The sequence below is a fragment of the Delphinapterus leucas genome, chromosome 19 (assembly GCF_059928025.1).
Source record: "Delphinapterus leucas isolate spDelLeu-1000000601 "Yukka" chromosome 19, BTC_Dleu_Yukka2, whole genome shotgun sequence".
Taxonomy (NCBI): domain Eukaryota; kingdom Metazoa; phylum Chordata; class Mammalia; order Artiodactyla; family Monodontidae; genus Delphinapterus; species Delphinapterus leucas.
In genome coordinates this window covers 18,061,685-18,084,818 of record NC_143147.1, presented here as the reverse complement: position 1 = coordinate 18,084,818, position 23,134 = coordinate 18,061,685, and the positions used below count along the sequence as shown (strand labels likewise).

The 23,134-nt window shown below is 49.4% G+C and overlaps 2 protein-coding genes across 9 annotated transcripts; both read right to left on the bottom strand.

Annotated features, from left to right (window-relative positions):
- Positions 1-214: 214 nt before the first annotated feature.
- On the bottom strand, positions 215-10,046 carry FBXO39 (F-box protein 39). 5 transcript variants are annotated; one of them, XR_002647703.3, is made up of 4 exons: positions 4,546-5,571; positions 3,480-3,656; positions 2,639-2,722; positions 215-1,521 (listed from the first exon to the last, which is right to left on the bottom strand). XR_002647703.3 is itself a non-coding variant. In XM_022596012.2 (3 exons), exons 1-3 carry the CDS (start codon positions 5,569-5,571, stop codon positions 2,992-2,994), a joined length of 1,332 nt encoding a protein of 443 aa, XP_022451720.2. In that variant the 3' UTR covers positions 215-2,991. The 5 variants fall into 5 exon arrangements, 4 of the variants coding, with proteins under 4 accessions (XP_022451720.2, XP_022451722.2, XP_022451721.2 ...); XM_022596012.2 differs by having other exon boundaries at positions 215-3,120; XM_022596014.3 differs by having other exon boundaries at positions 215-2,722.
- On the bottom strand, positions 9,974-21,908 carry XAF1 (XIAP associated factor 1). Of its 4 annotated transcripts, XM_022596019.2 has the most exons (10): positions 21,807-21,908; positions 20,503-20,564; positions 20,111-20,184; positions 17,412-17,547; positions 17,173-17,217; positions 16,816-16,872; positions 16,260-16,455; positions 15,004-15,089; positions 11,795-12,136; positions 9,974-10,046 (listed from the first exon to the last, which is right to left on the bottom strand). In XM_022596019.2, the coding sequence occupies exons 1-10, from the start codon at positions 21,844-21,846 to the stop codon at positions 9,990-9,992; spliced, it is 1,095 nt and encodes a 364-aa protein (XP_022451727.1). In that variant the 5' UTR covers positions 21,847-21,908; the 3' UTR covers positions 9,974-9,989. The 4 variants fall into 4 exon arrangements, with proteins under 4 accessions (XP_022451727.1, XP_089756688.1, XP_022451726.2 ...); XM_089900562.1 differs by lacking the exon at positions 16,816-16,872; XM_022596018.2 differs by lacking the exon at positions 17,173-17,217.
- Positions 21,909-23,134: the final 1,226 nt, after the last annotated feature.

Here is a 23,134-nt window from a genome sequence, read left to right as displayed (position 1 = left end):
CGGTAAATTAAAAAGTGGATACCTGTTAAAAATCCGTGGGTTCGGAAACCTCGTGTGCTCTGCACGTTCCCACTAGGACTCTCCCGGGCTTGTTGCTGTTTCGATTCTTCGGGGAACAGGAAGGTCTGTGCGGTAGCTCTCTGTGTGGTCAGGGGAATCTTTGAGGGTCCTTGAGACATTTTTTCAAGAGATCCACTAATAGCAAGACGTTACGTGCCTTTTTCACTTTAATTCTCTCTGGAGTTTTGCGGAGGCTCCCCGCACAGCGTCTGACGTTATGACAGACCACAGAAACCCGGATGAGAACCCAGCTGTCTGCTATTAAGCGGGATGTGCAAGAGATTTGCAAAACTGGAAAACAAATCCACTCTTTTATGGAAAACATGTTCATAAAAATGTTACTTCTGTTAACATGTTTTCCATAAAAGAGTCCTCTATGCTTAGATCCTGTGTTTGGGGACGAAAGGAAACTAACCAGAACTGGTCCACAGCATGAATAAATCATTACACCAATCAATCAATCAGTCAGTCTCCCAGGTGGTCTGCACTCCAGCTGAGCCTTCCCTCTCCCCTAAAGCAAGCTGCCTCATCTCTGGTCCACAGGCACTAGATGGCTCCCAAGGGCCCTTCTGGTTTCAGCAACTAAGACCTGGGAGCTCTCCTTAGATTATAACCAAGCAGGACTCTATGGGGCCTTTCTGGGACAGATACCCCTTACCCTCTGCCACCTCTTGTCTGTAGAAAAACTTTAGCCAAAGAATAAATTTAATCAGACAAGAAAATGCAGAAAGAAATGCAAACAGTCAAAGAAGACAAAATAATCATAGTTTAACCATTAAGGAAAGTCAAGGACATTTAGCTCCTCCTCAAGGGCTACAGATAATATTCTGAGCCATATCCTTTGAGCTGTTTTACAGATACTGAAACCTCCACCAGGTGGAAGAAGTTACCTACATGATGACCAGACTGTGGCCGTGACATGAGCTGCTCCATCTTGCACAATTCCAAGACCTGGCCTCAAGGAAATGGGAACAAAGCGACCCTGGAACTGAAGATTAACTGCACTTAAAACAATCAAGATGAGGCTGATCAGACCACCAATGACCAAGTTCAAGGTGACTGTTGGAGCTGGCTGTGCTCTTCTGCACATAGCCCCCCACCCACCTGTGCACCCCTAAAACTCCCCTTTAAAAGCTCTTGCCCCCGATCAACAGTGGGGAGTTGGTTCTCCACTGACATTGGTTGGTTCTCCACATGTCCAGTGGTTCTCCACTGGACATGAGTCCACCTTCTCCCCAGGATTGCTGGCTTCCTCAACAAAGCTATCTTTCCTTTTACCCAACACTTGTCTCTCAGTATTGGATTCTTGAGTGACAAGCAGCAGAACCCGAGTTTGGTAACAAGGTAGGGACTCCACACCACTTGCCGGTGTTGATCTTTTCTGAATGTTCATGAAACAGGAACCATAGGCACCCAACAGCATTGCAGGGACATTCAGATATGACAGTGAATGTGGAAATCCTGTGAAAATTGAAAAGCACTGGATAAATATGAACTTGAACAAAGACCTGAAAAGCTAAGCATAAATATGGACACAATATACAAAAGATAAGATAAAATCACAAGTGAGACACTTGTCAAAATGTTCTGAGATATATTCATTTTTATCTATTGGAAACCCCCCCATAAGCAACTATATGCACAAAAATCTCAAAAGACCAAAAGCAATCTATGTCAATGGCATGGGCTCAGGAATTTACCCTTATTCCCCGTTTAAAACCCATCAGATTTCCCTGTGACTATAAAAATAACACATGGTCTTTGTAGAAAATTTGAGAGATAGGGGAAAGCATGAAAAGGGAAATAAAAATCACCCATAATCCCACCACCCAGAGATAACTATTAAGATTTTTGGTATATCTCTTCTATGCTTAAAAAAAACCCTGTAGGGCTTCCCTGGTGGCCCAGTGGTTGAGAGTCCGCCTGCCGATGCAAGGGACGCGGGTTCGTGCCCCGGTCCGGGAAGATCCCACATGCCGCGGAGCGGCTGGGCCTGTGAGCCATGGCCGCTGGGTCTGCGCGTCCAGAGCCTGTGCTCCGCAATGGGAGAGGCCACAACAGTGGGAGGCCCACGTACTGCAAAAAACCCCACAAACCTGTGTTTGTGTTTTTACATGATCGGTATCACGCTAAACACAGTTCCACTTAACATCACATTAGGAATAGTTCTCCAGGACATTACAGATTCTTTGTGAATATGAGTGTAAAGGCCACTTCTGGTTCAGCCCCACATGAGAACTGAACGTTTGTAGCAGGCTGGGCGCCATGCTGCCTGGATGGGGAATAAAGGAGACCCCAGAAAAGCAGATGCGGGAGACCCGAGTCCACAACACTGATAAATTAGGGGCTGATCTCCTGTGGGAGGGAGTTCCCGCTCTGAGCAGGCTCCTTCTAAACGAGGGAATTTCCCTGCTTCACTCTAGGATGTGCTGGTGAATTTCTTTCATCTGAGATCAGGCCTGGCCAGCGTCAGTGGCAGAAGGCTCTCATGTGAAGGTCAGCCAGGATAGAAAGTGTTTCTGAACTGATACTGACAGTCAGTGGAAAATGCAGCTCCATTTGCTCGCTGACTACTTACACCTTTTCCGGAGGGAGATTAGCAAAAGTCAGGGTCCCCGAGTAAGACACTGCTCCAAGCGACTTTGGGCTTTCAGTTCTGTGGCTGAGTGAGGGTCAAAAAGCAAAACCAAATGACAAAAAAAAGAAATCACACCCAGATAGTTGGTAAAGATAGCACTTTAAAGTCACCTGGGGTCTTCACATGACCAGAAGTCCCAGCCGTTGCTGGGGTGTCATGTTGGTGTGAAACTAGCAAAGAGGAGAGAGAGGAGAAAGAGGGCTGGGGGTAAGGGATGCCCAAAGTGTCATTCTGTGAGGCTCAGATTGTCAAGTTCAAAGTGCTCTTGGCTTTCTTCCTCTGGAGAGCGCTCCTTACGTCATGCAGTAAGCGACGGAAAAATAGTTAAACTCTGAATCGATCAGCTTTCTGTACTTCCTGTAAATATGCCGCAGTGTCCTGTCCTCTTCAGGCGTCTCATATCTGTTTGTATAAATTCTCACCTGTGCCGATAGACAAACACCCCCGCGTGTGCGCATGCACACACACACACACACACACACACACACACACACAGTGGCTACATCACCCAGACCCCAAAGACAATCTGAATGATGTACACGTACAATTGTTGGCAGAACCAGGAAAAGCCCAAGCCCAACTAAGGATGAAAGCTCCAGATTTCCTTCCGTGAAATTGTTAACTTCCAATGGACGGACTTGTGAGACATCCACCCCCCATGCCCTGCCTCACTCCTGACCTTCATCCCAGAGCAGGAACGCTGGGGCTGGACGCCTACCCGCCCAGGGGCCTGGATGCCCTTGCCCGATCCCCGTGGAACCCCCCCCGGGCGGGCTCTTACCTTGAGTGTGCGCAGGGCACACCGCCCTTCTTCCTGACTCTTCAGGATCTGCTCCACAAAGTTAACATCAAGGAAAGCCCAGATGTTGAAGTAAAACAACTCCGTGCAGGATAAGATGAGGAGGTGCAGCTCCTCCTCCAGAGACTCATGGTTGTTGTTGAACTCAAAACTTAGTTTCTGGAAAAGCACCAAAGGGGAAGACGGATGTGGACAGAGATGCTGGGACTGGTTGGATCATTTCATAACACTTTCATGACCTGGCTTTGGCCTGGTAGCCCATGGTGGTTCAAGTGCTTTAGATAAGGGGCACTGGACAAGCAGTTGTCGGAAGAAGGGATTTGGGAATGAAAGTGATCTCATCCAAATTTATGAGACTTGGAGTTTCAAGGCAACGTATCTGGAGTCTGGAGACTAAAGTGGTGGTCCTGGCCCTGCGATGGACTAGCCAGGTGGCCATGGGCAGCACCGAATGGCTATGATGTCTGCCTGCCCACTTCAGGGCTGTGTGAGCGTAAATGAGCTCTTAGCACTTTGTCATCCCTCACTGTTAGTAGTGGTACTTATATGCTTGAGTATCAATCCTCACAGCCTTCTGAGAGAGGTCTTCGGTGGGGGGGGACAAAATGATCCCGATTTTATAGATGGGGAGCTTCCCACACCTCTGAGCTCTTCTGTAACTTGGGTCAAATTTGGCTTTTTGTCTGGTTTGGAGACACACCGGGTCCTGTGTGCTGCTGTGACTGGGTGGAGAAGTAGAAGAAGCTGCTGACCTGCTTCTCACCTGTAGAGGCACCTGCGTGCTCAGGCCCCACAGCTCTGAGCCAGGGATATAGGAGCTCTCCTTGGTTGACAGACAATCAGGAATTGGTTCCACGTCTAGGAAGTGAGCAGTAGCTTTTGTCCTCTGCCGCGGTCTTGGGGACCGGGGGAGACTTAGTTTGGTGACGTTTCCCGGAACCTCAATTTGACCTTGAGTGAGTGTGTGCAAGCCCAGCCAAGAGCAGGTAGCAGGAACCTGAGGGGCAGCCACTCCTCACAAGCCTCCCAGCCCTCAGCTCATACCTACCTGCAGAGTGTGTCGGAAGGTGGGCAGGAGATCCGTCAGAGTGGGCTTCATGGACCAGTCGGGGTTGCTGAAAGAGCAGTTTCTCAGACTGATGCTCCTGATCGGGATCTCCTGTAGGAGGATCCGGGCCAAGCGCTCATACTTCACGACTTTCTCAAAGACGAAGTTGACTTTCAGCTTGGTGGCGTACCTGGCCAGCTTGGCCCAGGACATGCCCCAGACGACCTGCCCGTGGGGGTCATGAGCGTGGCACTTGATGTTCATGCTCCAGAGGGTGCCGGCATTGTTCTCACCCAAGTTCTCCAGCAGCTCATCGGAGATGCAGTTGTAGTTGAGGGTCAGGGACACCAGGTTGCGGAACGTGGCCATGGTCTGGTTGAACTGGGGGCTGCTGTAGACAGCGAGGCGGTGGCTGAAGTAGTCCTCGATGTTGAGCTCTGACACCGCACTCTCTGTCCTTAAGTAGCTCAGGGAGTTGAGGATGTGGCAGCCCTGCTCCACGGTGAGCCTAGCCCCTTTTAGGTTGAGATGATCCAGGTGTTTGCCCATTTTCTTCAAGAAGGAGCTCAAGCTTTTCAAGAACAAGCTTCTGATGCTGTTCCTCCAGACCAGGCGGTCCAGTTCCAGGTACTGGATGGAGAGGGATTTCAGACGGTTGTTTCTCTTGCCCAGACACGAGAAAAGGCCTTGCATGGTGACCTGGAACTTCCTGGTCAGGACAACGCTGTAAGGAGTCAGGAATTTGATCTCCAGGTGCTCCAGATAACGACCAAATTTCTTAACATACCAAACAGCCGACTCAAATTCGTACGCGTGTACCCTGGAATGTCTCCCACTAAACGTGATGGCCCTGTGTCGCCAGAGGTCGGCCGAATACATCATCTGGTTCCACCTTCTGCAGACAAGGGCTGCTCTGGACCTGTCCTTGTCTCCCAGCCACCAGAAAATACGATGTAGGCACACATCGGGCAGGGTGGCCCAGCAGCTTTGGTCTTGAGGCTGGATCAGTTGGCCTTCTTCGTCCATCAAGCAACCGGGATGTCCACTGCAGCTGTGCGGTAGGCAGGGCTTCCAAAAATGAGGAAAGAAAAGCAATCACTTGTTTTCTGTGGGGAGTAAAAAGGAAGAACCATTACCTGCCAAACACATATTAAACCCAATGGAACAAACTTGCACTATGGCCCCATGTGTAAGTACTGGGCTGGTGCAGTGGGTGCAATGATAAATCCACCACACTGTGCACACCTGCAAGGAGTCACAGCCTATCAGGGGTCTATCAGGGACATAGACCAGGACTCAATGACAGCACTGTGGGAGACATGAAAATCCTCAGGCATATTCATGGTGCAGGGTGGCACAAACGGGGGTATTAGTTCTGTCTGTGTAAGAAGTAGTAGAGAGGGCTGCTCAGAGGAGGTGGCATCTGAGCTGGGTTTTGCAGGGTGAGTACGATTTGCAAGGCAGACAGGTTGGTGGTGGAGGAACTGGTATATTCCAGGCAGAGGGAACAAGATGGGCAAAGCCACAGAACTGTGAGTATGCGTGATGTGTTCACATTCACGGAACTAAAAATTGCCTGGAGCTTAACTTGTGAGGGTCAGGGAGCGATGGAACTGGAGCTGGAGCAGTGGGAAGTGCTGGTTCAAGGGCATCATTCAAGATGTTCTGAATGATGTGATAAAGGCTGTGTCCTACAGCCAGGGATTCTCACTGTCCCCTCTCCCTAAGACTTTGGAATTTTGACATCTTCTCTGGATGAGAATCAGTGTCTGTGTTGAGCAACATTGCTGATGGCTGTGTTTATATTCAAAAGGTGCAGCAGCAGAACAAAGGTGGAGAACCTCAGCTGAGGTCAGGGCAGGTCGAAGGATCACACGCCCAGAAGTGACGTGGTCAGTCTTGAGGTAAAGAAAGAATACTCTGGGGGAATGGAGGAAGGATGGTCCATAGTAGAGGCCAGGCTTGAAGCCTGGGACTAGGGTGGCATTATAGTGGGAATCGGGGTGGGTAGTGAGTTCTTTGGCAGACATGATTTGGTAACTGGTGAACACCTGAACTGGGAGGACTGAAAGGTCTCTGACTTGGCTGTTGGATTGCAGGTGGTATCCCCAGCCAGGCTAGGGGGTCCCAGGGGAAGAACTGGGCTAAGGCCCCACCAGATACACTGAGCCCTCGGTCAGACTTTTCATAGCCATCTGCTGTAATCTTCATGGCTTTGCTTTCAATGTTTCCCCTGCCTGAGAACTACCCTCCTTTTCTTTATGTCTCCCAAACCCCCCATTTTTAAAGTTCAAGCCCTACCACTCCATAAAGCTTTTATTGGCTTCTTTACCAGGTAACCCAAGATCATTCATTGTGGTTCACAAAAACTCAGAGCTGGAAGAGATCTGAGAATTGATTTTTTTTTTTTTTTTAACCCGTGGAAACTAGGCACAGAGAGGTGAAGGGGCTTGCCTATGGTCACACAGCAAGTTAGTAACAAGACTCAGGCTAGACCTGGGCTTTCTTACTCTTTCTCTTACACTTTTTTCCTACGTCCACTTTTCAGGCCTTGGGTTCAGAGGGACAAGTTAATCATAATTTTCAGTTCAGGACAGACACTTGTCTGTGCAAGACCTCTCTTTGATTCTATTTATTCATTTATTCCCTTTTAATTCTATGTCCCACTCCGTTGCTCCCCACCACAGGCAACTATTCCAGCGTGTTTGATGCACTGCTTTTTGGTTGTGTGCACGCTTGCCAAATGTGTGTTCAGCGTCCGTAAGCATCATTCACGTTGCCCTGTGTACGTCTCATACGGCATCTGTCATCTGAATAGACCCAGCGGTGGGTATCCCCTTCTCTCTCTTACCCACTCTCCCTGTGATGGACCCCCAGGCCTCTTCCAGCTCCCCCCAACAGCACAGTGGCGATGAGCATCCTCAAGCAAGCTCCCGTAGGGGACCTATTTGGGGGTCTTCCCCCGTGCCTCTGTCCTCCCTACCCCATGATCACCTACAGAACAGTTTGGCCCCTGCCTCCAGCCGGTCCTCCCATCTCCCACCCAGATAGACTTCCACACGGGAACTGGTAGCAGCCTGCCCCCACCCAGGACACAGGGCTCCAGTGGGGTCAGCCGGCTCCCCTTCTCTTTCCCCTCTCTCTCTGTGTCCATCCTTAGTATAATCTTAGTATAATCTAAGCCTTTCTCTCCCAGAAGCCCACACACTCCTTGAGACTAGGGACAGCCTCATTCTTCTTTTGAGGAAGTTCTTAAACATTTAACTAATGAAGAAATAAGATTGTGTCTTCAATCACATATAAACTGCCCGGGGCTAGGGGACTCCACGGCACTTAGTAAGGAGCAAGGCACCTAAGAGATGCTCAAGAGAAGCTAAACCAGGGAATTCCCTGGCGGTCCAGTGGTTAGGACTCCTCACTTCCACTGCAGGGGGCACCAGTTAGATCCCTGTTCAGGGAACTAAGATCCCACAAGCCTCCCAGAGTGGTCAAGGGAAAAGAAAAGAAAAGAAAAGAAAAGAAAAAAGAAAAAAGCTAAACCAGTTAGAAAGCTAATCGAAGCCCTTTGACCCAGCAAGGTCACAGGGTCTGAAGAATTATACAACACTTTAAGCCATGGGGGGCAGGGGGATTGGAAGAACATCTTTGGTGGGCTGGAAAAGGTGTTGCAAGTGGTCCAAAAGTCATGTCACCGCCTGGAACCTCCCCTCTCGTAGCTTAGTGGGTTGGATCCTGGTTCTGTCAGCTGCGGTATGTGACCTTAGGCAAGTTAATTAATTTATTTATGCCTCAGTCTCCACATCTGTAAATATGGGTAATAATAGTACCTTTCTCCTAGCGTTGGGAGGATTAAACGGGCTGATATACGGAAAGCACCAGAACAGTGCCTGGCACACAGTAAATGTTATACAAGTGCTTGCTGCCATCAGAAAGTGGGTGGCAGGGTGCTTCCAAAACATCCCTGTAGGGAAGGTATTTACAAATGGGAGGTTAGGAAAGTGTCCCGGTGAGATGGCGTACTAGGTGGTGAGCGGGATTCCAATCCAGCCTAAGGACGCTGGAACATAGGCTGGGTTTACCACGTCACACAGCTGCCAAGCCTGGGAGGAAACCTGGGTGTCCAATCACCCGGGGAGGGGAGGTGGCCCAGGAGCCTCGCGGGGGCGGCAGGTGAGGAGGGCAGCCCCGCACCCCCGCGCTGGCCTCAGGGCGTCCCCGGCCTGTGCCCGTTCGCGTCGCCTTACCCGCCGCTCGCTGCTCGGGCTGCTGGGACCGCGAGCGCCGGCCTGCTGCGCCCGCGCCGCCTTGGCTCCGCCGCCACCGGCGGTGGGCTCCGCGCCCGGCCCCGCAGAGGCTAGAGGCCGAGGGGCCGGCCGCCTTTGTGACGCGCCCCCACTTGCCGGGCTCTGCTCAAGCCCGCGGCCGCGGGGCCCAAACCTGGGGCTGCCAGCTCAACCGATCGTGCGCGTGCGGGCAAGACGGGTCCCCGCGCAGGTGGCCCGGGAAGGCGCCCTGGCCGGGGGGCCAGAGGCGGGAGGCTGGGCCCCGCGACCCCTGCCCGTCCCTCCTCATGCGAAGAAGAGGTTCTGCCCCCACACCTGGGGCGCAGGCCCGCGCAGTCGCCACCTTTCCTGTCCTGACCCATCCTCGGGGTCCTGTCCAGTCCCGGGGACCCAGCGTGCGGGGCCTCTCTTCGGGAAACCACTGTCGCTGCCGACCCAAGGAAAGTCTTAAGCAAACCTGACTTTGACAACTTGACAAAGCTTGAGAAATGCCCCACTTTTCCAGTTTCGGTAGGGTGGGGTGTCCTGGGCCCTCCCTTCCCTGGTGGGGTCTGGGGTCTCCCCACGGGCCAGGCAGAAAGGTAGGGTGTGCTGTTTGCTGGGAGGTGGGCTGCATCTCTAGGTGTCTCCCAGCTGGTCTCCCTGCCAACAGCCCTCACTAGCACGTCTTTGTGCTTTCTGGCTCTCCCCTGCCACCCAGCCTCATTTTTCTCTTCCTTTCTCCCTTTCTTCTTTGCTGCCACTCCCCTTTCCTTGCCGTGCTAGCCGCTGCCATCCGTGGCCCTGGAAAACCAATGAAAAATCTACAAAAAGGTGGAGGACAAGTTTTCAGGGAGGGCTTTTTTATTCTTCGGGGACAAGAATAAAACACCTGGGTTCCCTAAGGTGTCCAGGCTGTGTGGAGCCTAGATGCTTGATCAGAATTCTCAGGCAGAAGAGTCAGAGCCCTTTTTTCTTCTGGTTTATCTGTACCTCTCGGGGAAACCAACATCTCGGCTCAAAAGGAGGAAAACAGAATCCAAACCTTTTCTTCTACAAGAAAGAAACCCAGTGAATAAAGCCCATCTCTTTTCACAAGTAAAGACTAGCACAGAAAGCAAGCAGAAAAACCAGTGTAAAAACAAAATCTTCTAAATCTGTTGTACCTTTTCTTTTCCAAAGCTAGCTGGAACTTCTCACTTGTTTTCCTTTTGATGAAGCTAACCACCAGCATTTCTCCTAAAGAAATGGATATTAAAAAAGTTCAGTGTGTTTAAAGTGGGGAGTGTTAGTTCCTAGGATATCTCTGGGCAATCCTATCCCCAGTTCCCGGAGCAGGAACCCTGAGCTACAGATGGCATAGAAATTGTATGGAGCTCAGTGAGCCATGAGGGGTCTATGGGAGGCTTGGGACAATGTTTAATAGAGGCCTATCACCATGAGGGGGGTGGATGAACAGTTTAGAGGATACCCACACCATGGACTCTTATGCCATTAAAAAGGGGGGGGGCAACATCCTTTGACTTGGAGGGATGTCCTTGGGTATTGATGAATCATAACATTAACATGTAAAGAAATGTGTATAATTGGACTCCAAATGTGTATGTGTGTGAGCAGTTATACAACAGAGTTGCCAGATAAAATACAAGATGTCCAGTTAAATTTTCATTTCAGAGAAACAAAGAATTTTTTTTGTATGTCTCATGCAATTATTTTGTAGTTATTTTTGTCCCAAGTAATGAATTTTTATTTGCTAAATTCGGCGACCCTATTATGTAAGGATGGAGGGAAGTATGGAAGGAAATTTCAAATTGTGGGAGGCAAGGAAATATGGCACTAATAACACCCCCAGCAAGTATGAAATTCACTGAGTTTTGTAAAATCATGTGCTGTGTGCATATAGAGAAGAAGTTAGAAAAAACAAGATCTAGGTCTACTTTTTTGTAAGGAGCGTGCATCATATATTCAGTGAAAAAGGCAAATGGCAGAGTAATGAATATAGGAAGATGATATATAGGGGAAAAGAAAAAACAATTCAAACCCCATAGAGGCTTGTTCATGTTTGTGTGAACAGAGTTAAAGCTTTGGAAGGACACCCACCAGGATACTGAAACTAGTATCTTGGGGTGTGGGACTGGGGAAGTGGGGTGGGTGTGGGGGAGGATGAGCTTTATCTTTATATTTGTTTGTATGGTATCATGTCAACTGGTTACAACAAAATATAGTATTTAGTAGTATCTAGTACTTTTGTATTTTGAAAAACATCAAATAATGAAAGCTTTTTTTTTTTTTTTTTGAGTGAGGCATCCTGTTTGGGGCTTAAAAGCATAAGCTTCGGAACTATACACACATGTATTTTAGGCTGGATTCTGCCACTCTCTAGCTGTATAATCCTGGGGAAGCTACTCGACCTTTCTGTCTGGTTTCCTTATCTGTAAGATAGGGATAAACTACCTGCATGTTTTTTATAATGATTAACCATTTGTAAAGAGCTTTGTATTGTAACTGGTGCATAATGGTTAACGACCTCATACTAATTCTTGTTACTATTGGAAAATAATCTAGGATGTAAAAAATCAGGCTTTTGAGGCTGCAAGTCCTGATCTGCTGGAGGTAAGATACCAACTGACTTAGTATCTTGACCAAGGCTCTCATCTCTGGGCCTGGATTGCCTTATCTACGCTATGAGCTAGACAGCTAGATTGGGTATGCTCTGTTCGTTTGTTTGCTCCACAGTTTGGGGGCATTTGCTGTGGTTATTCCCTGGGCTGGGAACTGGAGATACAGAGATGAAAGATCTAGCTCTGCCTTCAGAGGTGGGAGATGATGCACATATATAACCAGGTGACAGGTGCTATGAGAATGGATTTGGACACACAGAGAAAGGGGAGATAAAGATGTCTGAGAATATCCTGCAGGTCTTGGATTTCTTTAAACACTGTCCAGATGGCTCCCAGCCAGATGAGGAGAGAATGGAGGCTGGGTACCTGATGTTGGGTTAGGGTTGGCAGGGGAAGTAGGATGCCACACTGAGAACACCTCCTCAGAATGTCATAGGCTGTCTCGTCTTCTACAGGAGAGGAGGCCCTGAGCTTGCCATCAGACTTCAAAGGCAGATCCGTGGTTTTGCTTGTGCCTCTCGGTGCTTGCCGCGTTGACTTTTCAGAAAGAAGGGGAAATCTGCTTGTATTTTTCGTCTTTGGACGGACGTCTTTCTCTGCTGTGGAAGTTTGATCTTTAGCAGCCTGACTTGAAAGGGATGAAGGAGGAATATCTGGTTTCCCAACTGGAGAATATGTCACAGAGTCTGAGACTGGACGGCATCTGTCCTGCAATTATGAGTCATACTTCAAATTTTAAAATGACCTCAGCTTTAATGGTGGACAATACAATAGGCAAGATAACCTGAAATATTCCCACTCTGAAATGCTGGATAAAATATGACATTCACTGAGCTGACTTTGCAAGAAAGCAAGCAAGCTCCATGTTCCAGGAATGAAGACCTGACCTGTTAAGCACATGAGCTGACACTTTAGGAGGAGATGTGGGGTCAATCTCGTATCTAAGAGCTTGGATAAGAGAAGAGTCCCATCCACACAAGATGTGGAATTGGAAGTAAGATTCCCCTTTCCCTGCGTAAAGCTGGGAACCTTGAAGGCTAACCTGTGGTGGCTAAGAGAAAAGAATCGGCTAATTGGAAAAGGAAAGTGGCAAGAGAGCTTGTCTACCTTGGACTAGAAATTGAGGGTGCGGAAGCAAAACTGACACTCCTGAAAACTCAAAATCCAAGGCTCATGCCATTCTTGTATTTGGGGTTCAGATTTACAAAATCCTCATGCTCTGGGAATACCCAAGCAGAAGAATTAATGTAAAATTTGGGATGTATGGCAGAGGCAATCACAAAATCCCTCTGGAGGTTACATAATCCCAAACTAGGTCATACAGGATTCTCACAGATAGAGTCTCACCAAATAGAAGCTCACGATTCAAATTTACACACAAGGAAACACTCTACCTTGGGTAAGAGTCACAGACACAACCATTAGCAGGATTAGTCTCCAACGAGTTCAGATAACAGAACTATACGAGAGAGACTGTAAAATAAATTAATTAAAAATGATTCAAACAAGAGAAAAGAATACGACCCTATGAAAAAAAGAGTAGGTGAATTTGAAAGAGAGATAAACAGAACTTCTCGAAATGAAAAATACAGACACTGAACCTCAATGGATAGGCTTAAAAATAGCAAGTTAGATTTGGCCAAGAAAGAATGGACTTGAAAATAGGATTTGAGGAAATTATTCAGAATATAGGAGAGAGGAATAGAAAATGTGAAAGGTTAAGGGACACGAGGATAGAATGAGAAGGCCTGATGTACATCTAATATGTTCCACAGAAAGAGTTGGGAGAACATGGAGGGGTTAGGGAATATTGGGGATTCCAAGAGATTATAGCTGAGGCTTTTCAGAACTGATTAAGGCAGAACTAAATCTTTAGATTTGGGCGGGAGCAATTCTGAAGAAGAAAGAAAAAAATAAACACACTTGAGCATATTGTTTTAAGCAGGATGAATAAAAATAAGTCTTCTCTTGGACGCACTGCAGTGAAACCAGGAAGATCAAAGGCAAAGAGGATCTTGAAATCAACCAAAGAAAAAGGGTTACCCACAAAGGAACGGCAGTTACACTGAGAGCAGACTTATCAACAGCAATCATGGAGGTGGGAAGACGGTGGAATAAACTTCAAAACGCTAAGAGAAAATTATGGTTAACGTAGAATCGGATACCCAGTTAAACTACCATTCAATAATGCAGGAGAAAAGTACCTGTGCAGGCAACTAAAAATTTACTCCTCACAGCTTCTTGCTGAGGGAACTACCTAGACGTGTATTTCAGGAAGGGAGAAATCCTACCCAGACGGAAAGCTTGGGATTTAAGAAAGAACGTAAGCAAAGAGAAACGTGAATGTGTGAGTATATCCAAGCAGGCATGAATTGCATAAAATGACAGCGATAATAATGACTAAAGAGGGATAGTATGAAAACAAGGTGAGGGGCTTCCCTGGTGGCGCAGTGGTTGAGAGTCCGCCTGCCGATGCAGGGGACACGGGTTCGTGCCCCGGTCCGGGAGGGTCCCACATGCCACGGAGCGGCTGGGCCTGTGGGCCATGGCTGCTGGGCCTGCATGTCCGGAGCCTGTGCTCTGCAGCGGGAGAGGCCACAGCAGTGAGAGGCCCGCGTACCGCAAAAAAAAAAAAAAAAAAAAAAAAAGGTGAAACTAAATTCCATAGCATTTACATATAAGGTGGGAATAGAGAATCGGAGTCAACATGTTCTCAAATCCATATATTGTTTGTAAGGAGGGTAGGGAATATGATTAATTTAGACTTTATTAAGTCAAGTATTCCTATTAAAATGCACTAAATGTCACTAATGGTAAATTTTATATGTATTGTCCCACAATAAACAAAAAGGTCTAGATCATCCCTAGGGTCTCTTAAGTTCTGATATTCATATTTCTCTGAATTGAAGGGTAAAGAAAGGACAAACAGCGCTCCATCGAAGCAGAAGGAAATGAGTTCTTTGGAGAGAAGCCTTAGGAAGTTTCCCCAGAAATAAAATGCTCCATCCTGCAAAAGAAGGGAGCAGCTTGGCACAGGCTAATGCACTAAAACGTGCTCAGGGTGGTGGAGGGAGGAGTCTGTGAATGTTCCCAGGCAAAAGCAATCAATCAATCAATCACATCGTGACATCTTTACAGAGTCCCCCTTTTGGTACCTAGCCCTGATACCAGTTTCACTGTGGGAAGATGGAGAAAGTTGTTAACTTTTTCGAGGGAGCTCACAGTCTAATTGAGAAGACTCCCGCATGGGACAGAAAATAATAAGGCAGGTCCTATTAAGGACCAAATTGCCATGGCCAGGCCCTGAAGGCTGAAGATGTTTGGAGGTGATCAACGATAGCTGGACTGGTCAGGGAGGCTCCTTGAAGGGCTGGCACAATGGGAGACCAATTATGTGTGCTAAATTAGCCTACACCAATTCACAACATCCCTTTTTGAACAAAGCAAAACTAAATATGGGAACCTCTGTTATCCATGCTGTGTAAAATTGGACCCAGAATCTACCTTTCATATCACTCTTTTTGGAATATGGACTAGCTATTGGCACCATTAGAAAATAACTAATTTCTACTCACCACATGGTGGAAATACTTATTTCCTGGGATCATTTGGTTGCAATAATGACAGCCGATGTTGCTTTCAGGAGCTGGAATTCTCTTCCCTGAAAAAGCATGGAAACAACAGCACAAATGATTGCCCTTGACAATGGCTAGCCCGACTGTCCCACAACCACGTACATGGCCTGCAGTCCTGATGATGAACTGTCCCTGGTCTGCCGTGAGTGTCCTGCACTGCCAGGGTCCTTGGCCACACAGGCCACCCACAGCAGGAATCACCCACATCATTTCCTTTAAGCTGCAAAAGTACACTCGGGGCAGCACACAGCCCTGATGAAGAGACATTTTCCTGGCGCAGGACTGGTTTCTAAGGAGACAGAAGGAGCCGTTACCACAGATGCCAGCCCCGTCCAGTCTGACTGCTCTTTCATTTCACCGGTCTCTGAGCTCTGTGATCAAACGAGGAGTTATTGCACACATCTTTGTTGACTGTGTTGAAGCTGTGCTGTGTTGTCTTGTTGAAGTTGTGTTGTGTTGGTGAAGTTGTGCTGAAGAGTCGTTTGTGGGCTGTGTTGAAGCCCAGCCATGCTGGAAATGTGCACACATCTCAAGCACTCCAGTTTTTCATGTGCCGATTTTAATAAAATCGTTTACCAGGAGAGACTTACCATCCAAAGGATTTTAGGCTCTCTCTACGTGTTACTGTGTTACTAAAACAACCAGTGAACACAAGATCTGTCACACTGCTGTCCTCCGTAAACGCATCTCATGAAGAGGTAACCAGGTCAAGACAACACACAGTGCTACCAGGCGGCCAACACATAGGCTCAAAGGTCAGGAGTTACAACTAGATCCCTTCTGTCCGCTGCTGATGGTGGTGAAACCTCCTGATTTGGTGTCAGGGAACTTGGATGTCCTGTCTGGTTTCTGCCTCTAGCAAGCCCCTGTTTCATTCTATGCATAGGTTTCTCATCTGTAAAAGGATGCAGGTGGGTCTCTGCCAGGCTGGAATTGTGCTTGAGGGGTTCCAAGGAAGCCTCCCATTTTGTCGGACCCCCACTGCCTCTGCACTCATCTGTGTAGCTCCCAGGCCCACAGCTCCTGGCGTCTTGGTGTCCCTGGACCAGTCATTTAGAGACCACAGCAGACACACAAGAAGGCCACTCTTAAGTACGTGGTCCAGAGTAGCCATATGAATTTGAGATACGTGTATCTGTCATCACACATGTCACCTGTCCTGCTGAGAGCTTACATTCCTTGCCACCCCTGCTCACCTTTCTGGAGCCGGGTCTGCTCACCGCAGCACTCGTCTCTGTGCCGGGCCAGCATGTGGAGCACGATGCGCTGGCCGCAGTCTGGGCAGACCTCCGTCCGCCTGCCGCAGGGGTGCTCGTGGATGTCCACCTTGTTGAGGCGTACGGCCAGCTCACAGAACTGGCACTCAACGGGGCGCTCCTGGCATTCCTTGGCCTGCGGGGAAGCAGGGGGGACGGGCATGATCACTGGCCTGCAGTGACTGCAGTTGCGTTGGGGATATGAGCTTATTTCCCTGGGGGACTGAAGCCAGTAAGAGAAAGCAGGTGGGAAAGGCCAGGGGGTGGGGGGACTCTCCTTGGCAAACACGAGCTCTCTTGGGCTTGCGGACCATGGCAGGCCCTTCTGACGGGCATCTGGGGGCAGGAGGCCCTGTGATGAGCTAGTTCCCCATTGTGCCCCAGGCCTCCTTGGGTGAGAAGAGAGAGCTGGGGGAGGGGGAGGGGGGGAAATCTTTATTACTGGCCCCTTCCCCTCCTCCTGGGCTTGGGAGAAGAAATCACAGCTGACTCTCACCTCGTGAATCTCCAGCAAGTGTTTCGGCAGGCTCTGCTGACACACTGCGCACCCCACCTAAACACGGAGGGAGACGCTGGAGTCCCACCCAGCTCAGCGGCCCCAGCTGTGTGTGTCAGGTGCGGGTCTGTGAGCGCCTGGGGGCAGGAGTCAGGTTCCCTCGTCTCCCTGCAGCACCAGCCCTGTGCTCAAGGAGCATCTGTGGGACCCGCTGAGTTGAAATGGATGCCTGAGCTTGAGGATCTCCAGAAACAGCAGGAGAGAAAGGTTAACCTTTGACCAGCCTTGGCCATGAGTGCCTTCTAGAGCTGTCCTTTCCTGTCTCTCCTCTTGACACATCTCGAAAGAACATTTTACCTTTCCTGAAACAGGGACTCCCTTGCCTTGGCTGAACCCATTCGCCTGTAGGGAAAGGATAGGGGATGGGAAAACCAGGGTTGACTCAGTGCAGTATAAGAAAGGCAGATTTAACTACCCTTTCCACTTCACAGGGGGTGCTGGGCGCAGGGTGCCCACCTGAGACGGGCTGCAGTGCGGGCCGGGCTCCGGCTGGCCACCTGGTGCCCCCACCCCCATCCCTGCTTCCGCCTCCCCACCTGCTGGTGCCCGCCCCCGCCGTGTTCTTCCATCGTATCCTGTAGGACGGGTTCCTTGCACTCCGGACAGAGGACCTTGAAGAGCAGACAGTGGGCCCCATGGAGGGCCAAGTGGCCAGGGGCCCCGCTTCTTTTGCTGCAGGATCAAGAGGGAGGAAAAACAGGCTTATTTCATGGTATAAAGCATGGAGCCGTATTTCGTCTCCACGGCTGCTGGATTAAGACCTTTCAAGGCCTCAAGCACTGAAAATATGATGACGATAGCACCTGCCCCCCTTCCCCATGATGGTCCTAGATCAGAACAATGCAAAATCATAAAATAAGTGTAAGGATGCTCTGTAAACTCTTCTACTGCCTGGGGTGAGAGGGGGCGGGCAAGGAGGGGCGGGAGGCAGACATTACAAAGCGGCCGGAGGAAACTTTTGGGGGGAATGGATACGTTCATCATCTTGATTGTGATTTGATGAAATATAATTTATATTTTAAGGTAGGACAAGAAAAAATTAAACATAAAATTCTCTCTGTGTTTGTTTGGGCCTCCTCCCTCCCTAATGTACAGTGTGCATCTGTATTACACATTAACCAGAGCTCCTCAAAGATGGGAGTGCCTGCTCGATGGTAAAGATCAATTTTTTCTTTCTTTCTCCTGAAGCTAGCAATGTAACTTCATAAAAGAATAGGGCTCTTCCACAGCTCTGTAGGGGGTCCTAGTGACAGTGACTCGCTGTTTGCTTGGTACACTTTGTACGTGGTTACTTGGACTATGTATCCTTGGTGAATTTTTTTGTGAAATATCAGTATGTCTCTTTTTTTTTTTTTTTGCAGTACGCGGGCCTCTCACTGCTGTGGCCTCTCCCGTTGCGGAGCACAGGCTCCGGACGCGCAGGCTCAGCGGCCATGGCTCACGGGCCCAGCCGCTCCGCGGCATGTGGGATCTTCCCGGACCGGGGCACGAACCCGTGTCCCCTGCGTCGGCAGGCGGACTCTCAACCACTGCGCCACCAGGGAAGCCCCAGTATGTCATTTTGATGTATGATCCTTTGTCTCAAAAATGTATATGACTGTGCCTTCGACTTTTAACTGGTGGGACAGTTCTCAGAGCTTTCTGAGAATCTGCTTCCTGGGTCATCATTCTCAGTGTGGCTTGAATAAAATTCCCTTTTGTTCTTCCTAACTTGATAGTTTATTGAATTTTAGTAGCCATGGTGATGGTTTCATGGGTATATATCTATGTCAAACATGTCAAATGGCACACTTTAAAAGTGTACCACAGGGAGTTCCTTGGTGGCGCAGTGGTTAAGACTCGGCACTCTCAATGCAGAAGGCCCTGGTTCAACCCCTGGTCAGGGAACTAGATCTCACATGCATGCCACAACTAAGAGTTCACATGCCACAACTAAGGAGCCGGTGAGCGGCAACTAAGGAGGCCACCTGCCTCGACTAAGACCTGGTGCAACCAAATAAATAAATAAAATAAATATTTTTTAAAATGTACCATAAATGCAGTTTATGTCAATTATACCTTGGTAAAGCTGTTTTTAAAATGAAATAACAAACATCAAATTCTTTCAAATATTTTGTCTATTTTCAAGCACTCCCCTGCTTGGCCCACAGCCAGTTGGAAATCCAGGCCTGCATGCCCACTCAGAGCCTTGCAAGGGCAATGCCAACTTTCAGAATCCCCATAGGGAGAGCTTCCCAGGTCTCCCAGAACGAGAAGCCATCTACCTTTCCCTGCCTTAAGGCTCACCTGTGCAACCCACAGAGAGGTTGAGACCCTTCTTGGAGACCCCAAAAAACACAAGCTTCTGACCCTCCCAGTCCCCAGGCAGGGTGTTTCTTAATACTCCTCCTTTCATTTCAACCAGCTCTTGCTTGTGGCAGCTTGGGAGAGAGGACACGTAGTGGCCATAGCTCTAAAGGCCTAAACGATGATGAGAGTTGCCCGCCCATGTCCTGGGCACATGGGATGTGGCCAGAGGGGAGTAGCCAGAGGCTCACTCTGCTTGGTCTGAACAAGGGCTGGCTTCTGCACAGCCCAAGCAGGTGGCACAAAAGCTGCTTCCCACACCCTTCCTCTATTCTTGCCCCTCTGCCCGGCCTGGCCCCTTTCTCCTTCTGTCCGGCCTGGCCCTTCAGCTCTTCTTCCTGAGCTGGTTCAGCCAGGAGGGTCTGCCTGGAGAAAGCTCTCTGGGAGGGATCCCCCTGGTTCCCACCACAGGTAGGGAGCTTCGAGAGTGAGGTACTTCAAGGGGCCAGGTCTCCCTGAGTTAGAGGTGTGGTCTGGGACCCCTGCTCTATCCCCTCACCCTGCTCCACAGCGCCCTCTCAAGGTGAGGGCGGGTGTGGTCCCGGACAACCTCCGTGGGCCCCTTTCTGTCTAAGACTGGTGCGAAGAGCATATGATCAGAACTCCAAGTTAGGACCCAAGCTCTGAAAAATATGAATAGCCCAGCAGGGACAGTTAGCCTGGCTGTTTGGCTTTAGAACTGTCCCAGAAAGACTGAAATATCTGGGGTGGGATGTTAGCCAACCCCGACCATCTCTCATCATCTCCCTACATCTCCTGAGTTTAAATCTTCCACCCTAGCCCTCCTGGGTACAAGGGCCCTTTCCTCTTAACTTCAGAAACAGCCTTATCCTGTCTGCCCCTCTCACTAGCCAGCCTCAGGTCGGCCGCCGGGAAAGCAACTTCTTACCAGTTCCTGCACGCCTGGAAGTTTCCCTCCATGTTCTGGTCTGCGGAGTCTTTCTGTTTCGAGGAGTTTCGGTTCTTGCGGGCAGAGAAACAAAACTGAAAGTGTTCCAACAACCCAGCCCACAGCCCAGGAAGGGAGGGGTTTTCAGATTTCTCAGCCCAGGGCTGCTCCAAGGTACCTGTGGCTGGACACTCCAGGAAGCCCCTCTGTAGCTCGGCCAGCCCAGCCAGCCCCTGCCGCCTCCCTCGGCCTGTGCTGCTGCCACCAGCTGTTTCTACGACCCCTGGGGTGGGAGCCAGAGGCCAGGCCTCCCCCTGGGCAGCAGCCCCTCCCCTCACCCAGGCTGGCCTCACTCATGCATGTCTCTCCATCCCCTTGCGTAAAACACTGACCTCCCTCTCCTTCCTGGTCCTCTTGCTGGTCCTTTCTCTGCCGGGGAGAGAGCTGGCGTGCCCTGTTGAACGTGAAGGTTGTTCCCTGAGAGTGGCTCCTGGACTTCCTGCATCCTACTCCGGTCCCGGTCAGGGCCGGGAGAAATTGGGGATGCAGCGTGGTATGTGCCAAGACTGCAGGCTTTGGAGCCACATCGCTTAGCAGCTTGGTGACCTAGGGCAACTGCCTATCCCCCGAGCGCCTCTTTTCTCGCTTGTAAATAATTACAGCAAACACAACAAGCGGGCAGGCAAATGAGGAAGTCTTCAGACACAGAAACCACTGCACTGAGGGGTGATATAACTTGCACACATCGCCAGCCAACAGGCAGAAGAATCAGGCTTTGAACCCAGGCAAGGAGGCCCTAGGCTTGTCTCTCCCAGAATGGCCAGAGGGTCGGGAGATGGGAGTTCCAATCCTGAGAGTGGAACTGACTGGCGGCTTGAGTCACTTTAGCCTCTGGGCTTGTTTCCTCATTTTTCTGGACTCAGCTGGGGACCTGGGGGACTTTGGGAGTCCAGGTGCTCCCAGAAACTGTGTGAAAAATTGCTTTCATCAGAGTACGTGGACTCAAAAGGAGTCCAGGACCCAGACAGTTATAAATGACTGGACTAATTGACCCCAAAATTTGAGATTCAAAGAAATCAAACTCTGCTAAAGGCAACACATGTCCAAAATTATACACATAATTGGATCAAGTGAATATAGAACAGTTGTTTGTCTACTTGTGTTCTTTTCACAGCGAGAAGCAGGATGTAATTAGTTAGATAAATAAAAATGATAAAACAGTGTATCTAATCGCTCAGTGGGAACTGAAAAATTTGCAAATAATTGCAACCCCGTCAGAGACATTTGGATTTTATACACTTCACCTTGGCATTTTTAAGGAGATTTAATTAGCTTCAATATTCACCTTTATTTTTTATAAACACGATTAAGATATTAGTGAATAATTGGAGAATTTTGATTGTGGCTTTGCACATTTGTCTAAGCATATTAATTTATTTAAACTTTAGTGAGCATGCCGACTACATAACTCTACAGTACTGGCTCAGTGTGTAGCAGCTTCTCACTAATACATGAGTACGTCCCTCCTTCTGACCTATCTCAGAAGGTCAGCAATCGAAACGGGACCGCTGAGGTAATGGGTAATCCTAACTCAGGGCACTTAGCCTGACGTGTGGCCATTTATCGGGATTCTTGGGGCTGCAAGGACAGTAGCTCCAAAACTTGTCCACATATTGGAATCACTTGGGAAACTTACCTGCCCAACTCCAGAGAGCGTGATTTCCCTGGTCTGGCATGTGGCTGTGACTTTGGAGTTTTTGAAAGGTCCCAGGTGATTCTAACGTGGAAAGAAGTTGGGAGCCACTGATGCAGGGGGAAAGGGCTGGTTCTCAGTTCTAGCCTTGGCCCTTTGCCTTCTCATATGAACAATAAGAGGATGGGGCACATGAGCTTCACTCAAGATTCCAGAAGTGTGGGACCCACCAAGGAAGAAAGACGGGGCTGGGTTTCTGCAGGAGGAGAGCTGGGATCGGTGGGTGGAAGTCCCAGGAGGCCCCGAACTTCCTCCTGGTTACGACCCAGTCCCTGGATGAACCTGTCAGGGATGGAGGGGACCTGGCCGTAGCAGTGAGGCCGGGAGGGTCTAGGATTCAGTGAGCATGCAGCTCTCATGTTCCCCTGCGGGTGAGCTTGCAAGAAAGCCCATCTAAGCCAAGGTGCAGACAAGCTCTTCGTCTGGGCCAGCCCTGGGTAGCACACAGGAAGAGAAGGGGTGCCGGCCTGCCAGACAGAGTGCTATTCTGGGATGTGGGAACAGGATGGGAGGCTGCTTACATACCCCCCACCTCCACTTGCTCGAGAGACCCTCTCTCATGTGCATCTCCCACCCCCGGGGTCCTCAGAGCTTTCCCAGACCCCAGACACAGCTGTGCTAACAGAAGGATTCCAAAGCACCATACTGAGTGATGGCACAAGCGGGCTGAGAGAATTCTTGTGAAGTCTGCAAATGGAGTGAGAGCAGCTTTTCTGAGGAGGGCAGTGGGATTAAGGAAAAGGTTCAGACGTGGTCTCCAGCCAACTACTAGCCTCCAAAATTCAGGTACCGAATGAGAGACAGGGGGTGGGGACAACAACTATCAGTGATAGGAGATCACAGCGGCGAATGAATGCGAAACATTTTACAGGCAGGATCCATTTTAATCTGCCCGATGGCTCTGGTGTAAGCATTATTACCCCATTCTGTACCTATGGAAATGGAGGCACAGAGAGGTTAAGTACTTTGCTCAAGGTCACACAGTGATGTCAGAACTGGGATTGAAACCAGGGTGATCTCACTTAGGGGTCTATAAACCCAAGCCAGACACCATCTACCTTATTTGACAGCTGGTGGGGATGGGGGTGACCTGGGTTAGCTTCCTGATTCCCTTCCTCACCAGCTGGGCAAATTCTTTTTTTTTTTTTTTGCGTTACGCGGGCCTCTCGCTGTTGTGGCCTCTCCCGTTGTGGAGCACAGGCTCTGGACGCGCAGGCTCAGCGGCCATGGGTCACGGGCCCAGCTGCTCCGCGGCATGTGGGATCTTCCCG

What these genes read in the sequence shown, in the direction of transcription:
- XAF1 (XM_022596019.2), bottom strand. Translation starts at nt 21,846, where the DNA reads ATGCCAGACCAGGGAAATCACGCTCTCTGGAGTTGGGCAG. An exon ending in GGACCAGGAAGGAGAGGGAG is followed by an intron (nt 20,185 to 20,502) that starts GTCAGTGTTTTA and finishes TCTGCCCGCAAG; the next exon opens with AACCGAAACTCCTCGAAACA. An exon ending in ACTTGCTGGAGATTCACGAG is followed by an intron (nt 16,456 to 16,815) that starts GTGAGAGTCAGC and finishes GCTTCCCCGCAG; the next exon opens with GCCAAGGAATGCCAGGAGCG.
- FBXO39 (XM_030763294.2), bottom strand. Translation starts at nt 5,571, where the DNA reads ATGGACGAAGAAGGCCAACTGATCCAGCCTCAAGACCAAAGCTGCTGG. An exon ending in CCTTCCGACACACTCTGCAG is followed by an intron (nt 3,657 to 4,545) that starts GTAGGTATGAGC and finishes GTGCTTTTCCAG; the next exon opens with AAACTAAGTTTTGAGTTCAA.